Raw genomic sequence first — 19,927 nt, 5'->3', positions numbered from 1 at the left:
GTTTAGCGCAAAATCAGACCCGGACACTGCAATGCAACGTATATACATACCGACTCGCAATACACCAGAATAGCTGCTTGCCCAAACAGTTACTCGCACCAGCGCAGCAGCGCACCCCGCCCACTCTACATAGCGCCTTCCCCGTCTTCTACTGCCACACCCACGTTCATTCCATCTCAGCCCCGCTTTTGCCTCTCATCGCAGTCTTCCATGAAAGTCTAGACGTGAGTAGATATTCAAGTCTCTAGTACATAGTCTCTGTGGGCGATACGGTAGCGGCTGCGAGTACCGTGCGATTTTGTCTGGGCTCTCCGATATTCTTCATTATCACATCATACTGTATGCGTTGTCGATCTTAGTTATTTATAACGACATATGCCTGCATTAGAAAATCCCCGTGACCGGGCTGACCCCAATATGCTATAGGCCTCCTATCCCTCCGTCTATTCGCATATCCCACCGCACCGTGCCACCAGTTCTACGCCATCATCATAGTTTGAATTAGGAAGTCTGCTCTGCAGAGTAGTGTCTGCGTAGTCGCGACTGCGTTAATAAGTCATTCTTTCCACTTCTTTCGAATTCCAAAACACGCGGACTCACAAAGGTGCTTTTGACTCGGTTGCCTCCACCGCCGAGCGAGTTCTACGTGCTACTACTCCGCGCGCTGCATTAGATCTGCGACGTGCTCCACACAGGAATTGAAAGGAACGAGAGTGTGCTTAGCAGCGAGGGACCAGATTCAGAGCATAGCAGCGAGAAGCACAAACAGTAGCGAGACCCACTGCTCTGGGTGCAAGGGTTCTCTAGAGATATATTTGGTAGGCATACTTTTGCCCTCTGAAACTCCACCAGTCGCTGATTGACACAAAATTGCTATTGGGCGTCTTTTACGGCGTAGGGCGCATTCAGTGATCCGACAGTGGTTACTAACTGCCCCGTTCTTTGCGACTCCGCAGCCACAGCCCACAAGAACGCCGAGACGACGACATCCGCAGCACATAGAGTGATTGACTCAACCACATTCAGCTATCCATCTCCGCCAGTCCTCGGCACATTCACGGCAACATGAGCAGCTCTCCCTCTTTGGGCTCACCCATTCCTATTATCCCCAGTCTTACTCCATCCCAATCACCTCGTCGCAACGCTGGTCCTTCATCGCCTTTATTACCTCGTACGGGTCTGCTTCCTGCGATTCCTTCCGTTCGTCGAAGCTCCGGCGAGTTTGAAAGCGGATCCCCATCACCTCCGCCTCTAACTAGCTCAAGAACGAGTGTGGTCATGGGCTTCAGTCCCGCTGCCACACATCAAGCCCTCTCAGCTGTGCCCGAATCATCTTCCACATCTCCTCGGTCTGCGCCGCTCGGTCTCAACACAACAGCTACAAGGCGCATGAACACTCGTTCACCTCCGCTTTCTACCCCTATTGACCAGGTTTTCCAGCTCGCTGAAGGATCACCAAGGCCACAACCGTCATCACCTCGAACAGGTGGCTTGAGCAATGATTACTTGCCTCGATCAAGGCGCAACTCGGCCGCCATCGTATCTATCAGTTTGAGTTCTCGCTCGCGATCTGGTACGCCTCAAGGGAGCAGTACTACTGTTCCTGGTCAGATCAGTGGAAATAACACCCCCAATAAAGCATCTGGCGCCCCTACCCCCAAGGGCAACGAACAACCTCTACAAATGTCAGAATCTTGGGCACCTGGTGTTGATGAGCTGGATGATTGGCAGCCTGCCGGTGGTATGCTCCTCGATCACGGTGAAGATGAGGTTTCGGCAGTTGACGACTACATGGATGATTACGACGACAAAGTAGAGCAGGTCTGGAGCGGTTTTTCAGATTCTTCTCCTGTTGTGGAAGATGTGCTTACGCCAGGGATGGTGATCGGAGAAGGTCTCAAGTTTCAGGGGGAGATCATCGTGCCCGCTGTTTCTAGGATGGCCATGGCAGACGGAAGTGATGTGGGATTGCCCCTCAGGAGGGGTGGTAGCGAAGCCACAAAGGTATTGCGACAAGACGGCAGATATGAGAAGAAACGGTACGAAGTGGTGAGAAGGTTGGGCACTGGTAGTTATGCTGTAGTATATCTTGTAAAAGAGCGAGGAGGTAAAAAAGAATATGGTGAGTGTCTAAAGGTCATGTCTAGACTCTCCATGCTGACAGCAATGCAGCGTTAAAATGTTTGAGCAAACAAGATCTTAAAGAAGAGCAACTTGAAACCCAGCTGTTTGAGGCCCATATTCATCTTTCACTTCCTATCCACCAAAATATTGTCACTTTACATCAAACGTTACAAACTAGGAGATGGTTGTTCCTCATGCTGGAGCTGTGTCCCGGCGAAGATCTGTAAGTACATTCTCGTTCTGCAAGTATCAATTGCTGACATCAAATAGGTTCTACTGGCTGGAAAAATCTCGCGATGCCTCTCCCCAAGCGGTTCACGCCTCATTACCAGATGAACACGCCGCTCTCTCCTCCTCCAAGTTATCATCCTCTTCTATCCCCTTTTCATCATCTCAGATGTTTTCCAATCTCAACAGCGTGTCTTTCTCCCAGTCACCTGGAGCGGCCTTTTCCCAATCACATTCGCACTTTGGTGGTTCCCCCGCGTCCCTTCTCTTTGCACACCATAACGGCGGGCATTACTCGTCTCATTTCATGCCGTCGCAAACTCCTCCCACCCCATCCTTACTTTCAGCCTTCTCAGCCAACACTCTTCTTTCTCAACGTCGTCTTCGACTGATCGCTTCCATGTTCTCACAAATGTGTGAAGCAGTCGCCGTTTGTCATGATGCTGGCGTGAGCCACCGTGATATCAAGCCAGAAAACTTTATCTGTTGTGACTCGGTCGAACTTGAAGCGGCTGCTGATGGGGAATTTGGTGAAGACGAAGGACAGTCGACCAAGCCGGTGAACTTTGGACCTCAAGCGAAGAGAAAGGTGATTGTCAAGTTGACAGATTTCGGATTGGCAACCACAGATTACGAAAGCGGAGATGTCGAGTGCGGAAGCAAGCCTTACATGTCTTATGGTAGGTCATCGTATTCTTCAAAAACGTGGACTAAACGCTGACTTTCTCTTTTTTTAACCTCCAGAATGCCGAAATAACTTGGGCCCTTCATATCTTCCTGCCCCTGCCGATGTCTGGTCCTTGGGTATTGTCCTCATCAACATGCTCTTCCACCGAAATCCGTGGAAAGATCCCACCCATGGCGATCCCAACTTTGACAACTTTCTTATGGACCCTATCGGATTTATCCTCTCCAAATTTACCGGTATCGGTCGCGAAGTGGCTTCTTACCTCGCTGATCATGTCCTTTGCATCGATGTCGACCAACGTGTCTCTGCGAGGGAATTTGGTGCATGGATCAAGTGCTTGCCAGAGATGATCGGTGGGCGAAAGGCTATGCACTCTCTCAAGCTCTCCAGGTTGGATACTCACAAAGCCGCCTCTGTCGACAAAGGGATGTTCATGAAGAGCCCGATGGGAAACAGCGACGCAGGGAAGAAATTCTCAACATCAGCTTTGACATCGGCAATGTCTTCGTCGACTGCTGGTTTGGGTTCAACGCCAACCTTGTCCGGGTTGCCGCCACCTTCAAGTTTGTTGGAAGAAGACGAAGTGGACCTAGAGCACGAATCGCCTGTCGGAGAGCAAGTAGAGGTTGTTGAGCCTGAACCGATCCTCCCCACTCCGCCCCTTGAGTCTGATGGAATGTACTCCGCGGCTACTTCGGCTACTGTTGACGAGCAAACTACCCCTACCGACGAGAGTGCCTTCCCTTCTCCTTCCGCTGCCCCATCCTCAGGTATTCCTGAAGAGCAAGATGACTCTCGAGATTGTGTCGATTCCGATACCCGCTCACTGTCAACCCACAAGCGCAGAAAGAGGGGTGTTCGAAAAGGTAAGGCCGCTCAAGCTGCTGCGGCTGCTGCTGCAGCCACCGATGACCCTCTTTCTCAATCATCGAGGGATGCTCTCTTGAGTGAGCTTGCCTCTGCTTCTCAGTCTCTTGCACGCGAAATGTCCAAGCTCCACAAGCCTCCTGTTGATGTCAATCGCATCGAAGACTTCCCTCCTTTAGGCGTCACTGCCGCTCAAGTTGCAGCCGAGAAGAAGAGCAAGTGGAAGGACATGATGAAATTGAGCCAGGGTAATCCTGAGCTTGCAGCCTTGGCAAAGAGAGTCAAGGAACGTGATTCCGACAGCAGTCTTAACCTCAGTGCGCCCGCGCAATTGCAAGGCGGTAAGCCAGGAGGGTTCGGTGCTGAAACTAGCAAGGGGAGACATGCGTACCCCTATGCGACTATGAGCTCCGATAGTAGCGCAGTCTCGAACTTTGGCCAGATATCTAGTGCGACAAGTACCGGTACCGAGGATGAATTTAGGGGTAGGGGCGCTGCTCATCGTCCTAGGAAGGAGGGAGGGAATGACTCAAGGTCGCGAAAGGCAGCACAGGCTGCTGCTGCAATCGCCGGGGGTATGGAGCCCATGGGATCTTTCGGAAGGCCAAGTCACATCAAGCCTGTGCCACACCACGCTCATACCACCGGTTCCATCGATTACGACATACTGTCCTCTGCCTCCGACGGCAATTCTTTTTATACTCAGCAGGCGCGGCCTAGTCCTAAGAAAGACAATCAAGCTATCCCATCAGCGTTCCAGAAATCCGCTATCAAGCCTGCTTTATCTTCTGTAGACAGCGCCACCACTATCAGAACTGCGACTGTAGCCTCTGAGTCTGCCTCGTCATCGGGAACAGTGACTATCGCCCCCACGTCTCCCAATAAGCCCAAACTCAAGGGTCAAATTAGTACGTTGGCGAAGATGTTGTCTGGTTTAAAGACCAAGGGGAAGGATTGAAGAAGAGAAGTATAATATGAAAGCACGAAATACTGTTCGAGGCGAGAGTAAGATCAACTTGTACGATAGTCATTTTCGATCACGCATTTGGCGAGAGGATTTTATGTGTTATGTAAGATAAATACGATATCGCATGCATGTATCAGATGCCATTTTCAAAGAGCCGTGGAATGAGGATTGTTATTCATATTCATATGGGTGTCGGTATGGTGGTGGATGTCTTCTTCGTCCGATGTCCTGCCGGTCGCTCGTCAACTAATTTTCATTATCTAAAGACGAGACCAACAAGTATGCCCTATTCCTTGGCTCAAAGGTGAGAGAATCCACTGTGCGATACTCCTGGGTCGGCTGATGGGATGACGATGATGAACAGACGGGAGTGTGGTGCTGATGAGGAGCCAGAGAAATTTTAGAAAAGCACTCGGTCCAAAAAGCGGGTAATCACTCTAGGAATGAAGTATGGGCATACTGATAGTGTAATCGCCATACGCTACGAATGGAAGCATTGAACTCTGACAGATATTGGAGGACGTCCTCGCAAATCCCGCAAATGCTATACTTATACATCAGGTATGCTTTTGACGGTATGGATGATATGTAAATTCTATATGATTTAGTGCTGTATAAGTTTGATGATATTGAACGTCAAACTACCAGAAGAATTGCGTTAGTCAACTAGATAACAGTGGAGAAGAGCAGACTTACCAGAAGCCCATTACACCTAGTCCATATATACCCAATGCCAAAGCCCACCACTTTGTCGTCCCAGGCTCATTACGAAAAAGTCTAAAGTAGAAGAATCCAGGCAGAATGAACGAAATGATCGTGGATCCTGTAGAGCCGACGAAACTTAAAACTGAAATGCAGCCATCAGCCCTATTTCTCATACTCTATAGATATTGCAGGACCCACCAATATCAAGTTCATGAACATTGTAAGCAATCAGAAAACCAGAAATCAGGATACTCAGGGTAAGCACCAAGAACTGTAGCTGCGGCATGTCATGCTTGTGATGAGCATGGTCCTCGTGAACCTTGGGCACCAGCGGGCCAACCTCTTCATCCTCCATGTCTGTATCACTATCATCTTGAATGCTTCTGCCATTTGTTGGGGTATCAGAAACATCGTGGTGGCGAAAAAGGCTGTGAGTCAGGTGATAGAGAGATGCGCGGCAAGGTAAGAGTTGGAGTGGGTATGAAAGGCCGACGAGGAGGACGATACCGAGACGACCAATGGCGACGAGCAGAGTGGTGGCGGGATACCTGGTGGAGGATAAGTTCACGGGTAAAGGCAGGTATGAAGAACAAGGCTTACATAGCGATGACGTTACTACTAACTCTATCGCCGAACGTGAGATATCCCACCTAGATAGCAAGTTAGTTCGCTATTTGCAACAGCTTTAAATCAAATCTTACGATTCCAATCTGCCGAGTTGTTAACGCCAATCCCATTTATAAGCTGAATTGTGACTCACGACTTGGTAAACACCAACGGCAGTTCCGATCGATGATCCGATGACCACATTCATCTTCTTCTGGGTCCTGTCCTTCAGCTCATTAAAAATGGGAAACAAGTTTTGCGAGCATGTATAGGCAAAGACCTGTACGGGGAAACTGGAAAGAGTGCTCTTGCCAAACCTGAAGAGGACAACCTGCCCCCGCTCTGGACTTGGTCCCTTCAAGGTATACCAGCCGACAACAACGAGTACAAGGCTAAGCCTTGCATTAATATCACTTCCATGTGAAAGATATATACCAGAATTGGATGTACTCACTATACCACGGTAAGAAGGGCGATTTGACTGGTGAACCTCAATGAATCCAAAGTGCGCATAAAAGACAAAGGTGTGATGATCGCCATCCAAACAATGAGCCAGAAATGGGATGCCAGAAGGATAGAGTCCTCTGGTAATGGTTGCTTAACTAGCTTGGCAATAGTGTAGCAGACTTGGGGGAGAAGAGTCTGAATAGGTGTCAGGTATGATCCCGATACGGCGAATAGCAGAACGGATGTTGACATACCTTGCAGATGATTAAATATGATACAGACACACCAAAGCATTTGATAGCAATCGCAAGCTTTGTTTTTAATTCAATCAGACTCAAGGCCTGTTCGTATGCGATAAAACTACTCACATCAAAAGCCTTGGTTGCCCATCCTTTGCCAAAGGTCAACTTGGCAATCTCATTGAAGCTTGCCTTCTTGCCTTCATCGCCTGGCCGAGTTCCGACAATGGTGGCACATTTGCTCAAAAGATAGAGCCCAAATATTGCCGTTACCCCTGAAAATGCGCAGGAAAGGATTCCCGGTAATAAACCCATCGCAGCGAAAGCGCTGGGGAAAGCAAGGGCACCAGCGCCAAGAATAGTATTGCTCAGATTGCTGACTGATGAGATGACTGAGGCATGTCCATTCTTGGGAACATGTAAAGGATGATGAGACGTTAAAGAACTGGATGATGGCCGTGGCGGTGAAGTGGCGCCATAGTCTGGCTGTTCTGGCATGCCTTGTGAGTGTGAATCAGATGAAAAACGGGATTGGTGAATGGAATGTTGGTTATCTGTAGCTGGTGGGGATGGGGAGACCGTGGTGAGGTGTATGTAGCTCGTAATTGTGGCTGATGTATGGGGAGGGTAGAGATAAGGAAGGGGCCGAAAGTTTATCGGCTACGATTAAGGCGATCTGATAAGGAATCAATCGGGTCAGAATTATTGGGCAATCTGATTTTAGTAGACAGCGATCATTTATAAATGGTGACACATTTTAATTTTAGTTACCGCACGGCCCATTTCGGTCATCCCCGATTGTTCAGTTACGTAACGTCCCGAGTTGACGTCTTGTCCGCGCGGCTGACTTGCAACGAAAACAACAACAAACACAAACACCCCGACTCGCTATACAAACAGCAACCTCTACAACCCGCCAGTCATGCAAGAGTTTGACGAGAGAGAGGAATCTCCCATGCCGATCCTTCCAGCCTACGGTATACTAGCGACACTCACTCACGTCAAGCGTCAAAACGGCCAGGATTTGAACACGTTCCCCATTGATTCAGAGAAGGTGACAATTGGACGGTAAGTTGGTACCGCATACATCTATGTATCTTGGCTAACATGACTTGACAGAGATTGGGATAGTGATGTCAGTGTTTACTAGAATGCTAATCCATGATTGTTTTCTGACTTACCTTGCACAGTTGAGATTGTACTACAGCGATGTTTCCAAGCTTCACGCGGAGATCATCTTGGATCTTGTATCTGGCCAGGTAAGTGGCTTGACCATCTAAGCCTTCAATCTTTTCAACTGATATTATCTGCAGGCATCGCTTCACGTACATGGTAAGAAAGGTGTTGTTCACGTACCCGAGGGCGGACAGCCCACAGCATACCAGCCACCATCAGTCATTCCTCTTGCCGAAAACGATTGTATCATCATCAGGAAAAAGCTTTTCAGGTTCAACTATGGACCTATGGAAGATGCTGGCGCTGCAGCAGAGTTTATGTCTCCAGTTCCTCAATCTATTCAGCCCGATTCCCCGGCACCTGATACGCCCGTTAGACGAAGACCGACCGTTTCCTTTTCCCCCGTACCAAACACCATAAGGAAAAGGGCATCTCATAGGATGTCTCTCGTCCCCGCGGACAAGATTTTCCACCCTTGCTCTCCAGCCAGGAACAGGAGACACAGCACTCTGGGGTTGGGTAATATGAAAATGGGGTCGAACAAATCCCAGCTGGGTCAGGAAGTGATGATGGAGGAGGGAGAGGGGGATGTCGACCAGTCGGTCATTGGGGTGGCTGAGGGAGAAGATGGCGATAAAATTTACCTTGAAATCGCTGAAGAAGTTGAAGAAAAGGAAGAAAGAAACCCTGAACCAGTACGTCCGCTGAAAGGTTATTGATTCACCTGCTAATCATCGAAACTTTAGGCTTCCTCAATTGACAGTAACCCATTCTTGACACCTCAACAGAAGGGCAAAGTTCCGCTTCGTAACACCAGCGCTGTCCCTCGTACTCGCAAGCTTTCTCCAGAAACAACCGAAGACTCTGCCGACAAACCAGCTCTTGACAAATCATCTACTCCACCACCATCAAGCCCTCACCAAAACCCACAATCATTCCCAATTACCCCCGTTCCTGTTCCTGCGCACGTAGCTCTTTCCACGCCAAAAGGCCCAGCCACTCTCCGAAAGGCCTTGCTCCTCCGTTCTGCGCGAAAGGTTTGGCAAGAAACGCATGCTACTGGCGTTGATGGAGCCATACAAGATGGCTTTGTGGAAACCAACAGAAGGAAGAGTACCAGTCCCAGAGGCGGCAGGAAAAGTAGCAGCCCACAGGAAATCAATCCCCAAGAGGCTGTAATCGATAATGATGTCGGAATGGACGCTGGTGCTGAGCCTGAACTGCCAAACAATGAAACCGGCGAAAACCAACTTGAATGGGTGTATGAAGACGGCCAAGCAGAAATATCATTTGACTCTGAATCGAGCAATATGGATTCCTTCGATGCTGATGTCTCTCTTGACATTGTAAGTCAATTGCACTTATGTTGAAGGTATGTACTAATAGCCGTTATTAAGCCTGGACAGAGTGTGATGCAGCTTGACATCCGCACGGAAGAAGAGGAAGAATATTTAAACAACCCCCACCGCGAAGAGGAAAAGGAAGTAGATTTGAAAGCCGAGTATGACGAGTACGAGGAGTACGAGGTGCAGGTTCAAGGATCGGATAATGAGGATATACAAAGCGAGGGGGTCGAAACTGCAGGGAATGTCGAACGCACTGAGGGCGAGGTTGAGGACGAGGATGAACAAGACGACACGCCGACCTTCCTGCCAGCTACACCTTTAGCTGTAAGTCATCGCTTACCTAAAGCCGCTTGCAATGCTAATTAAGACAAAGCGACCTACTTTGACCAACAAGTTCCTAACCCCACAAGTCTCTCGAAGTACGGCTTTTGGTCAAATTCGTCGATCACTTGGTCCTCCCGTTCGTCTTCCGATGACACCAAACTCGCTTGGGACATTTGCCTCTACGCGCACCCCTGGATCTCTTGGGAAACCTAGCAGGCGGCTTGATCTTAACGCGATGAAGGAGGAAAGGGAAGAGGAAGAAGAGGTTCAGGAAGAGGAGGACGAGGTTCAGGAAGAGGAGGACGAGGTTCAGGAAGAGGAGGACGAGGTTCAGGAAGAGGAGGAAGAGGTTCAGGAAGTGGAGGAGGAGAGAAAGCCAATGGCCACTCCCAGGAGATCGGCTGCAGCTATTGCAGAAGTAAGTGATAAATTATTTGAACAAGTTTCCAGTACTGATGAATACTCTGAAATCAGACGAAACGACTCCACGATGCTCTCGCTACTCCTCGCACCCTTCCTCTCCCTCCTGCAAGCGGGTTCAAAAATCCCGTCCCCGAATCCCGCTTCACAAATCTCCTATCAACCCCATTGCATCCAGCTCTTGCACCTCGAACCCCCGAGCCCGAATCTGAAGACGATCAAAAACCCGATGAGAAGACCAAAGTTCCAAGCACTCCCTTGGATGATCTCAAAAAGCGTCTTAATCAGATGCGAAGGCAAAGCGTACAACGTAGCTCTACTCGCCCTACTGAGAGAAGATCGACTGTAGGATTTGTACTTCCTGGTACTCCAGTGCAAAGACCTGCATTGGGCCACAGTGCTTCTTACACTGTTGCACCTACTAGAAGGTCAGGCCAGGTTCCCAGGACACCAATCTTCCCTTTGTTGAAACGCGAGCCTATGGAAACTATTGCGTCGCCTGATTCTATGGATGTTGATGAGAAGATTGAGAGCCCTACCCCGGCATCCCATGTTCACGCCGCTCCTTCCCCCGCTCCTCAATTCAATACGGCTCCTAAGACTGATCCTTTTACACCTTCTGGTACTTCTTCTCGCATGCTCAACTTTCCCAGTCCTTCGAGGACACCCACTCGTTTAGATAGCGGACAAGCTCGAATGAGTCCCGCCAAGATTTCCAACTCTCCAGTAGCCGTGGAAGGCGCCACGTCGCCGGCTAAAGAAACGCAACAAACGCCAGACTTCACGGGGTTGAAAACCATGTTTACGGAGAAGAAAGTTGCTGCTACGCCCAACATGGTGGGGGTCAAGAGGTTGTTTGGAGAACTCAAAGTCTCGGAAACGCCCAATATGGACGGCCTAAAGGAGATGTACGAGGAAGAAGAGGAGCAGAAGGAGGAGGAAGGAGTTGAAGAGCTGGTCGGTGCGTTGGAAGAGGAAAAGGAAAGTGACGATGTTGCATCGAAACAAGTGCAGGAGCAAGATGAGATCGAAGAGAAGGGTAAAGGTAAAGTAGTTTCAACCAAATTGCCGAGGCTTGCTGGGTCGACCGGCACAAGAACCAGACGAGCTGCTGCAAACGAAGAGCAAATTCCTGCTCCTGCAAAGATTACTCGCGCCAACATCACTCGCACCGCAATTCGCAGCACTGCATCAGCCACAGCCAGCACTTCTGAATCAACCTCCAGACCTTCTCGACGCAAGGCTGCTCCTTCCGCTGTTGTCGAGACATCTTCTGTTCCCGAACCTACTTCACGTTCCTCTCGCTCTCGTTGTGCACCCATCAGTGAAGTATCCACTGGAGCAGGCATGTCTCGTTCTACTCGTGCCAAGTCCACGGCCGAGCCTGAGGAGAAACCTAACGTCGTCGGAGAGCCTCCAGTTCCTCCCGCCCCTGCTGTCGCCAGTACACGTTCCAGATCGACTTCTGCGAGATCGACCAGGAAGGCGTCGGTGGAAGCTGAAGAGAAGCCTGAAGGGGTGGTGTCAAAGCCTACCCGCGGAAAAAAGGTGTTGAGTCAGATTGAAGAACAGCCTGTGGCTGAGACAGTTGCTGAGAAGAAATCTGCACCTACTCGAGCTAAACGTGCCATTCCCACGGCCTCTGCGACATCAACCACTTCCACCACCACTACTGCTAGACGTGTAGTCTCTGCTCCATCGCGTGCTAAAACCTCCACCGCTGCGTTGTCTGCCTCCACTGAGGAGAAGGTATCTGTGCCCACTAGGCGTAAGGGCAAGACTGTTGAAAAGGAGAATGACGAGACACTTATCCAGGAGGAGGAAAAGCCAGCTGTTAAAAGAAGGGCGACCACTGCAGGTGGTTCGAACCTTCCCGTTGCGAGCGGAAGGACAACCAGGAGTAGGAAGTAATGATAATGGATAGTGGATGTTGTAAGATAGGTGCATTTCTACCGGTTTTAGCGAAGATACCCTTTTGATACTGTCAATTAATAGTCGTTCCTTGTGATATGAATATATTGCGAAGCTCACATGGTACAAAAAATGAGTGCACAGTCGTCTGACTCGATAACGAAGCCAGGACAATATCAATTGATCCACCGCACGCCTATGTATATATAAGGAGATGTTGAAAGAAAACCAGCAGGGCTCTTCAAATTTCCTCGCTTCTTCACAACAAACCGATCCCTCATCAATCTTTTTCCTTCCCTATGAGAAACACTGCTAGCTCAACTCGAAGGGCTGCAGGCTGTGGCTGTTGAGTGATAAGTGGCGAGTACTTGCTAATGGTTGACGATGCACATACCCTTCTTCCGTTAGCGAGTCGGCTTTAAGGCATTGGGCACAGAGTTTCACCACCTGAAATACGAGACAGGAGCCCTTGCCGCACTGGCCTTGATTATCTCAATAATTTTGGCAACAATAGACTATAAAGGTCACAAGCCTCGTACTCCCTTTTCGTTTTCCATCTTCTTTCCTTCTTTAATTCTTTCATTCTTTCAATTATTGAAGTCTTCCCGTATATAGTCCCTTGCTAGTGACCATGTGGATCCAAATCCAGCGATCGCCGACTGTTAAGTGAGGTTTTCTTTGAGTGTGATGCATACCGTTTGTGACGGAGGACCGGAGGAAGGCCTCATAAGGACGAATACCTACAACGATGAGCAGGTACCGATAGCTTTGGCGATGAGGTATACAAACTGTCTAGATTCTAATAAACTTCTCCCCATTTTACCTAATTTATAATCATTTAGGAGGCGTTGACAAAAGGGGAGCTGACGTCCCACCTGATATTAGGTAATGGTGTCCATTACTTGACTGCTTATAATAAGAAGAGAAATAGTGTCACATAATAAACAGTCAGTTCCACGGCTATGTCGGCCAAACGAACGTTATCGCTTGCGTTTGAAAGCCGAATTCGTCTTTTTACGGGACAGGTATTACTTTTGCGGCTGTGTAGGTTGGATGAAAAGTGCAATGATTACCAGATGTATCCCCATCCAAGGTTCCTTCCTCTGACAGCTGGCCGCAGGAGTTGTTCGTGGCGATTGGAAGTATTCAGCGTAAAAATATCGTCCCAGTCATTTCACTCCATACCACCAGTCAGTACAACGTTTGTATATGGTGATGATGGGTATAGCAATAGTGACAATAGTGATGATTGGTACAAAGCTGTTCAAGCTCAAACATGAGCGCCACCTGATTTGAAACCATCGGCATTTCGGCATTATCACTGCCAACTACGGGCCGATGCAGCAGCCAACAACTTCGGTGTCTTGTTCAACTGCGTCGACTACGTATACTGCACTGTTCTTGTGTTTTTTCTCTTTTATCGTTCAGTACTTGCCAAGGCAGCTCATCGGGATCCCGGAGACCCGACGCAGTTCGATCTCGTTGCCTCACTCAACAGCAACAATAATTGAGACAATAGTTGGCTAACAAGTGAGTTCAATGTTCTTTTTCTTCCTTCACTTTTTCTTGCCTTCAAATGATGCCTTAAGCATGTATTGTCAGACCTTGGGGTAGCACCCATTGTCGAATGTTGATCAAAATATAGTCAGAATCGCCCTGATTCCATTTCTATCCCGTTTTAACTATGGTTTAGTTATCCGAAGTATGAGCTGATGTTGGATCCACAGGTTTGAACAAGTTTGGTATTAGTAGCGCTTGGCGAGAGCCATTTCCCTTGGCAATGCAGGGATCTCCAGCGTAGCAGTGACCCGAGTTCTCCGCAGGATCCCTTTTTGTAATTTATCATTGAAATAGTAAGTCGGTTACACTATTTGACCTATCCATTTCCTTTTTCATGATGTTACTCTTTTAAATATGCATGGCTTTCAGAAAACCTGCATGTAGAGAACTGGTTAGAGCCGTTCTGATCCTTCTATATCCTTTACTTGTGTTTATTAGAAGTAAGGCCATATGCTGACTGCGTATGTTTAGGTTTATTTAACACCAGTAAGTCTGAAACACCTTCATTCAAGCTATTTTTTGTCTTCCATTCTCGTCTTTGTACCCGTATTGTATTCAGTTGCTACATCGCCAACCATTCCATGTATTTTATTTCATACCAACTACTACTCCATCATGCATCTCACTATAAGCCTGACTACAGTAGACCCTAGTCAACAAAGAAAAAACACTACTTGTTTCATGATCTCCTACGCTCATCTCTCACAATTATTCTTCTCCTTAAACCTTTTAGGTGCTCTTCAAACACATCACATTCGTCCATCCTCGGCGACAAAGTCGTTCTTTTTCTCGCCTCATCTCTCCATCTCGGCATCGGCCATAGCGGCATCTCCACGATCACCGGCACTTGTTGGCGCCTTGACGGATGAACTCTCAAAAGTCTGGGGAGGAGGCAAAGGAGGAGTGCGAGGGTCCGAGTCTCTCGAAGGCTCGAGTGGTACAGCGGTTGCCGGGGCTGCTGGAGAGGGTGGTGCATCTGGTAGAGGAGGCGTAGGAGGTCGAGACGCTTCTTTCTCGGCTTCGCGGGGAGGAGACGAAGCCTGACGAGGAGGCGATTGAGGAGTATGGGCGGATGAAGAGGGTGCAAGACGATTTGGGGGAGACAGTGGGGCTGGAGGTGGTAAAGGAGTTGATATTCGAGCAGCACGCTCGTCAATCTCCATCCCAGAAGTTGCCTCTTCCCTCCTCTCTTCCCTTCGCTCTTGAGATGCTCGGGACTGCTTTTCTTCATTTACCACTGAAGACGTCCGAGGCAAAGGACTGGCTATGCTGGGTGTGTTGAGCACTTCTATCACCATTCGCTTCGGCGCTCGACTGGAAGCAGAACCTGACGCGGAACCAACTGGTGATTGAGACTTCTCTGCTTTGACACGTTTGTTGGCTTGTTCTGGTGAGTTGGCTTCTGGACCAGGACGTTTGGCTCCGGTAGCAGGACCGGCATTGGGAGTGGGCGCTGGAGGCGAGATGGGGCCTGAAGGAGTAGGGGTTGTATGACGAACAGGCAGGGGGAGTGTGGTGGTGCTGCGATCGCCAGCAAGAACCATAAGCGCATCGGCCGCGCCCTCGTCGTAGTCTAAAGATATAATCAGTCATGGTCATTTCACATAAAGAAAACAATGAATTACCTTCATCTACAGTGCGAGACATCAATGGCACGGGGGCTGGAGCAGAAGGGGGGATTGGCCGGGTGGTGTTCAGCTGCGGTGTGTTGTGCACACTGACTGAAGGACTTTTGGCGTTTCCTCTTGGTGATTGTCCGCTGATTTCTTCACCGGCCTTCAACCCCGCGGCCTTTCCCTTCCTTCCACCTTCTTTCTTGTTCTGAGCTTTTTCTTCCTTATCCTTTGCTTTCCTTGTGCCTTCTCCACGCTTCCTCCCATTCTTACTTGACGCAATCGATGGCGCCGGACTGGGCATTCGGTTCTCTTGCCTCATTAAACTGGCCTGCTTGGCACCGTTGACTTCTCGATCTTCTTCACGACGGCGGAACTCTTCAGCCTCTCGTCTGGGATCAAACCTTCCGGCCATAGCTGATGGTGTGGGTGGACCGCCCAAAGGTGGAGGATAGGCCGCGCGAGGATCGTAATACCCAGGATAATCTCGGTATTCTTGAGGAACCCTGGGATCAGCGCCTGGTGTACGACCACCAACTCTAGGTGAGTGCTCTTGAGGAGCCCTAGATTCACCTCGAGATCTGTCCCATTCTTCCCTCTCCCTGTCACGCGCGTACGCACCTTTAGGAGGGAAGTAGCTCGGCTGGCTTGGGAAAGCCTGACTTTCGCGTCGTGAAGCACGAGGAGAAAGAGGTGAACCGTTGTGGCGTCGGATATCGGCAGGATCGTAACGTCCGTTGTATCGTTCATCCCGAAGTTCAGCGGGACGTGGTTCAGTCTCCATTCTAGCTAGCTGAGTCATACCGGGCACGGGACCTCGAGGCTCATCAACGTGATTAAGCGGTGGAGGGGCAGCACCGTTTCGGAATGGACCAGGAGAGTGGCCACGAGCAATGTCGCCTCCAGGAGGAGGAGGTGGAAGGTCTCGTCCGCCTGCAGGAGCATCTGATGGAAGCTGGTGGCTTGGCGAAGCATTTGGCGATCCAGCAGGAGGCTGAGCGGTAGGAGTAGCAGTGTATTGAGATGGGTGAACGTCGATTGGAGGAGGTACGGGAGGCAGAGGACCGCCGGTCGGATTTTGGAGTAAAGCCATACGCTGCTTGATAACGGTGTTGTTGGGATCAAGTTCGAGGGCGCGAGAGTAGGCATCCATCGCATCAGCCATCTGATTATTGCACGACTCATAGAGACTGCCCAGATTATACCAGACTTCGCTGATGTAGGGGTTGAGTCGGATGGCACGTGAATAAGCGTCAAGAGCATCACGGTACTGGGCAATTTGATAGTACAGAACACCGATTGAGCACCAGAAGGTGGGATTGCGACCATCTCGATACACTGCCTGTTGATACGCTTCGTAGGCCTTATTGTACCGTTGAGCGGCCATGTATGCACGTCCAAGGAGGTACCAGCTTTGTGCATCCGACGGGTCGGTTTCAAGACTTTTGGTCAAATATGACACGGCCTTTTCTTGATCAGCAAAGTGGGCCCCAGGTTGGTGATAAAGCCAACCAAGCTGTTGGAGAACTTTGGCATGATCTGGTTGATGGCTGAGCACTCTCATGTACGCATCCCTTGCAGCTTCGAAATCACGATCTTGCTCGTATACGTGTCCAAGCTGGAACCAGATATCCCAAGATGTCAGAGGTCGAGGAGGATTGTTAAGAATGTATCGGAAGCACTATAGCTCGACGTCAAGGAAGTACAATGATTGTAGTACAAAACACTTACATCAAGAGAGGACTTGTATTTACGTTGATGTTTGTAGATGATACCCAAGCGGAAGTAGATCTCGTTGGCTTTTTCAAAATCTTCAAAGAGTCAATCATAACGTCTTATCCGACACCAGAATTGTCTTACTTGGATCAACTTTAAGAACACTCGAGAAAGCTTCCTCGGCATGTTCGAAAGAGCCGTATCGATCGTACAAGATACCGATACCATACCAAAGCTTGGGTTCCTGTGGAGAGATTGTCAATATTGGACACTTGTACGGAAGTTGCGTACTGACTTTGGGATTAGCAAGATGGTACAGCGCTTGTTGATACGATGTGTAAGCCTTGGGAAGATCATCTTTCATCAAAAGACAGTGCCCTGGGACGTCATCAATATCGGAACAATTGACTGATATAAAAATTCCAAATAGTTACCCATTGATCCCCATACTTCACCGTTCTCAGGGTTCGCATTGAGGATGCGTTGGAAGTACTCGATAGCCTTGTCAAAATCGTCTCTGCCTCGTGCAATAGACGCGACGGCATTCAGGCCGAGAACGGATGAAGGGTTATGCCTGAGAGCATTCTCAAAGGCGGAAAGAGCTCGGTCTTGATCGTTCATCCCCTCGGCGACAGCACCTACGAACCGTCAGTGGTTTTACTCATGTGGTCCTTTCGCCAAGAAGACGACTGACCTATCAACATCCATGTATTCTCATTAGCGGCGGCCAACTGCGCCAGAATACTGTCCATCTTTTCCTTTGCTGCTCTTGCCTCGTTACTCATCGGCGGCACGCTTCTAGAACGGGTACTACCGGCATTTGAGGCTGCTATGGCAGATGGCCCAACAGAATCAGCCGGAGGGCCAGCAATGGGCATTTGCGGAGGGGGCGGCCCGGATACGGGTACTTGAGAAGAGTGACCATTTGAGACATGTCGTGAGGTATGGTGGTGATGGGAATATGATGGGTGAGACGAAGGGTAGTTGGGCGGAGGTGGATGTTGATAAGAGTGTGGGTGAGAAGAGTGGTGGTGGGCGGAGTGATGATGGTGTGAGTGGGGATGGGGGGGATGGGACATGCGTGACTCGGGCATTTTCCTGGTATTTCTGACTAGAGGGCGTCGGGTAAAGATACTTGGGTAAGCACTCGTCGGCGACTGCCACAGCGGCTGCATTGAGAGAAGAAAGCGGAGGTGGCAACTGCAAATAAAGGGGAGAAGGGAAAGAAGAGAAAACCCAGGTGTCTCCTTCAGTATTTATCAACCCAACAAATGATGGCGCTAGCTGCTACAAGCCGAGCGGACCGGAAAATACAGTTCATCCGTCTGCAGTGACTTCCAGCGTCATCGCTCCTTTGTGGGACAGAGGCCACCTGCTAACAGATACGTGATTGCGGCCGAACACGGGGAGCATAGCCCGCTCACGGAAGACATGCAAGGATGGAGAGAAGCTTGCTGAACGAAAAAGAGATGAAGTGGAGGCGGCAGAAAAAAAGACTCACCTGATAACCCGGAGGCTTTGTAGATGATGTGAACTACGGGACAACGACACTTGGCATAAGACACTGTATGGTTCTGCGAAAGAGGAAAAGAGAAGTAAGCAGGATGCGGCAGGTGGGGATGGTGATGGGCGAAGAGGTTGACTGGACCCAAAGAAACAGCTACGCACTGACTACCTTTGCCTGCCCTCCTTCTGTCTGATTTACTTTCCCTTTGGCCCTTGATGCTAGACTGAATCAAAAGGAACGCGCACTAAGATCGGATGTTTTGACTGATCCGGACCGCTGATGGGTGATGGTGATGAATGATGGTCGACGGGCGAGTTGTCGATGGTTTTTTTGTAGTCCGTGATGTGTGATGCACACAAAGTCCGACAAGGCAGATCGCAAATCGCTGATCACGTCTCGCAGTTTCCGCTGATGGCTATTATTAATCGGGATTGACCTGAGTTGGTGTAAGCCGTGCACGACGAATGGCTCGCGAAACCGCAGGTTACATGTCACACATTCACCATCGCCATCCATACTTCGTCACCGAAAACGCGTGCGATTTACTGCGGCGACCAGCAAGTAGTCGCACGCTTGTCCATAGCACGCGAGAGAGACGGGTAAACAGGAATCTCAGAGCTCGACCCACCTCGATTTAAAAAAAGACACACAAAATCACCCCAGTTGCCCAACAATCTGCACTTCAAACGTTGAAATTCACGGAGTCGGCTGCCGACCGTAGGAAATCACTGTCGTAAGGAGGTTAAACTGTGTTTTGCACCGCAACTGATGCGCTTGCTGTCAATGTATTAAAAAGAAAGCAAAGGGGATATCAAGGATAGGAATTAGGCGATGAAAGTTGAAAGAGACGAAGCACGAATAGGAACCAGTAGATGAGATGAGAAGAAGCGATATCCGTTATTAGCTCATTGCTAGGTTGCCAGCCGCTGCCGAGTGAGTTTTCAGTCTGACATCTGGCATCTGATGTGCGACGACGGCCCCCTTCCAAATAGTCTAAACTTTCGTCGCCTAATTTGGCTTTGAGTACGTTCCACTAGTTTCGGTGGCAGGGGGGGGACGGGACAAAGGGTCTTCGGCCTTGTGAGCGAACAACGAGACGCCGAGAGGAAAAAAGGGGAGATCGCCCTGCTCGAGTTCGCATGCACAATTTGTTCCTTCTTCGTTGTTCCTTCCGTCATGACGGAATACGGAATACCCAGCAGACCGCAGGGCTGGACAAACTCCTCACTTCACAGGGACCCAAAAAAAATAACCGCAATTAAATTCTCCGAGCAAGACAAATGTCGGAGGAACCCTTTGTGGTCCTTAGACGGTTAACGGCAAAGCGGCACGCGGTACGGGATCGAGGTGACTCGCCGTTCCTCACTTTTTAGAGTTGCCCCATCTTTCCCTTTTCTTCTGACCTTTTTTGTTCTTCCTTGAAGGCGTGCGGATCGGTGTCCTTCGTATTATACATAGGGATCTTGGCAAGTTGCTAGAGTAG

The 19,927-nt window shown here is 49.5% G+C and overlaps 4 protein-coding genes and 2 non-coding genes; 3 read left to right on the top strand and 3 right to left on the bottom strand.

The window, feature by feature from the left end:
- The first annotated feature begins 18 nt into the window (after positions 1–18).
- Positions 19–5,022, top strand: CNAG_01905 (serine/threonine protein kinase). XM_012197447.1 has 6 exons: positions 19–224; positions 427–818; positions 899–2,122; positions 2,173–2,347; positions 2,395–3,032; positions 3,097–5,022. Exons 3-6 carry the CDS (start codon positions 1,066–1,068, stop codon positions 4,863–4,865), a joined length of 3,639 nt encoding a protein of 1,212 aa, XP_012052837.1. The 5' UTR covers positions 19–224; positions 427–818; positions 899–1,065; the 3' UTR covers positions 4,866–5,022.
- A 386-nt stretch (positions 5,023–5,408) lies between these two features.
- CNAG_01904 (vacuolar amino acid transporter 5) lies at positions 5,409–7,605 on the bottom strand. XM_012197103.1 has 9 exons: positions 7,001–7,605; positions 6,887–6,943; positions 6,640–6,827; positions 6,340–6,577; positions 6,281–6,289; positions 6,180–6,229; positions 5,778–6,127; positions 5,571–5,721; positions 5,409–5,515 (listed from the first exon to the last, which is right to left on the bottom strand). The coding sequence occupies exons 1-9, from the start codon at positions 7,367–7,369 to the stop codon at positions 5,479–5,481; spliced, it is 1,449 nt and encodes a 482-aa protein (XP_012052493.1). The 5' UTR covers positions 7,370–7,605; the 3' UTR covers positions 5,409–5,478.
- Positions 7,606–7,751: 146 nt separating this feature from the next.
- Positions 7,752–12,169, top strand: CNAG_01903 (hypothetical protein). XM_012197102.1 has 8 exons: positions 7,752–7,939; positions 7,991–8,006; positions 8,062–8,130; positions 8,185–8,742; positions 8,794–9,393; positions 9,445–9,717; positions 9,767–10,135; positions 10,192–12,169. The coding sequence occupies exons 1-8, from the start codon at positions 7,794–7,796 to the stop codon at positions 12,046–12,048; spliced, it is 3,888 nt and encodes a 1,295-aa protein (XP_012052492.1). The 5' UTR covers positions 7,752–7,793; the 3' UTR covers positions 12,049–12,169.
- CNAG_13019 lies at positions 8,275–13,260 on the bottom strand. The gene is made up of 7 exons (XR_001046247.1): positions 12,924–13,260; positions 12,838–12,871; positions 12,443–12,788; positions 12,169–12,391; positions 11,751–12,109; positions 9,775–11,668; positions 8,275–9,709 (listed from the first exon to the last, which is right to left on the bottom strand). It is a non-coding gene; the product is annotated as a hypothetical RNA (non-coding RNA).
- Positions 13,261–13,451: 191 nt separating this feature from the next.
- CNAG_13018 lies at positions 13,452–14,244 on the top strand. XR_001046246.1 has 3 exons: positions 13,452–13,578; positions 13,776–13,901; positions 14,080–14,244. It is a non-coding gene; the product is annotated as a hypothetical RNA (non-coding RNA).
- Positions 14,110–19,519, bottom strand: CNAG_01902 (general transcriptional repressor). XM_012197101.1 has 10 exons: positions 19,073–19,519; positions 18,606–18,880; positions 18,439–18,511; positions 17,632–18,048; positions 17,372–17,575; positions 17,233–17,315; positions 17,082–17,181; positions 16,953–17,032; positions 15,234–16,902; positions 14,110–15,181 (listed from the first exon to the last, which is right to left on the bottom strand). Exons 4-10 carry the CDS (start codon positions 18,029–18,031, stop codon positions 14,403–14,405), a joined length of 3,315 nt encoding a protein of 1,104 aa, XP_012052491.1. The 5' UTR covers positions 18,032–18,048; positions 18,439–18,511; positions 18,606–18,880; positions 19,073–19,519; the 3' UTR covers positions 14,110–14,402.
- Positions 19,520–19,927: the final 408 nt, after the last annotated feature.

Source organism: Cryptococcus neoformans, chromosome 11, assembly GCF_000149245.1.
Source record: "Cryptococcus neoformans var. grubii H99 chromosome 11, complete sequence".
Taxonomy (NCBI): Eukaryota; Fungi; Basidiomycota; class Tremellomycetes; order Tremellales; family Cryptococcaceae; genus Cryptococcus; species Cryptococcus neoformans.
Note: the sequence above shows the minus strand (reverse complement) of the source record. Positions and strands in the feature narration are given on the sequence as shown.

What these genes read in the sequence shown, in the direction of transcription:
- CNAG_01902 (XM_012197101.1), bottom strand. Translation starts at nt 18,031, where the DNA reads ATGCCCGAGTCACGCATGTCCCATCCCCCCCATCCCCACTCACACCAT. An exon ending in ACCATCTTGCTAATCCCAAA is followed by an intron (nt 17,182 to 17,232) that starts GTCAGTACGCAA and finishes ATCTCTCCACAG; the next exon opens with GAACCCAAGCTTTGGTATGG. An exon ending in GTCTCGCACTGTAGATGAAG is followed by an intron (nt 15,182 to 15,233) that starts GTAATTCATTGT and finishes TTATATCTTTAG; the next exon opens with ACTACGACGAGGGCGCGGCC.
- CNAG_01905 (XM_012197447.1), top strand. Translation starts at nt 1,066, where the DNA reads ATGAGCAGCTCTCCCTCTTTGGGCTCACCCATTCCTATTATCCCCAGT. An exon ending in AGGAGGTAAAAAAGAATATG is followed by an intron (nt 2,123 to 2,172) that starts GTGAGTGTCTAA and finishes ACAGCAATGCAG; the next exon opens with CGTTAAAATGTTTGAGCAAA. An exon ending in CAAGCCTTACATGTCTTATG is followed by an intron (nt 3,033 to 3,096) that starts GTAGGTCATCGT and finishes TTTAACCTCCAG; the next exon opens with AATGCCGAAATAACTTGGGC.
- CNAG_01903 (XM_012197102.1), top strand. Translation starts at nt 7,794, where the DNA reads ATGCAAGAGTTTGACGAGAGAGAGGAATCTCCCATGCCGATCCTTCCA. An exon ending in TGGATCTTGTATCTGGCCAG is followed by an intron (nt 8,131 to 8,184) that starts GTAAGTGGCTTG and finishes TATTATCTGCAG; the next exon opens with GCATCGCTTCACGTACATGG. An exon ending in CGGCTGCAGCTATTGCAGAA is followed by an intron (nt 10,136 to 10,191) that starts GTAAGTGATAAA and finishes CTCTGAAATCAG; the next exon opens with ACGAAACGACTCCACGATGC.
- CNAG_01904 (XM_012197103.1), bottom strand. Translation starts at nt 7,369, where the DNA reads ATGCCAGAACAGCCAGACTATGGCGCCACTTCACCGCCACGGCCATCA. An exon ending in GGGCAACCAAGGCTTTTGAT is followed by an intron (nt 6,944 to 7,000) that starts GTGAGTAGTTTT and finishes TTAAAAACAAAG; the next exon opens with CTTGCGATTGCTATCAAATG. An exon ending in TGTTCATGAACTTGATATTG is followed by an intron (nt 5,722 to 5,777) that starts GTGGGTCCTGCA and finishes GCTGCATTTCAG; the next exon opens with TTTTAAGTTTCGTCGGCTCT.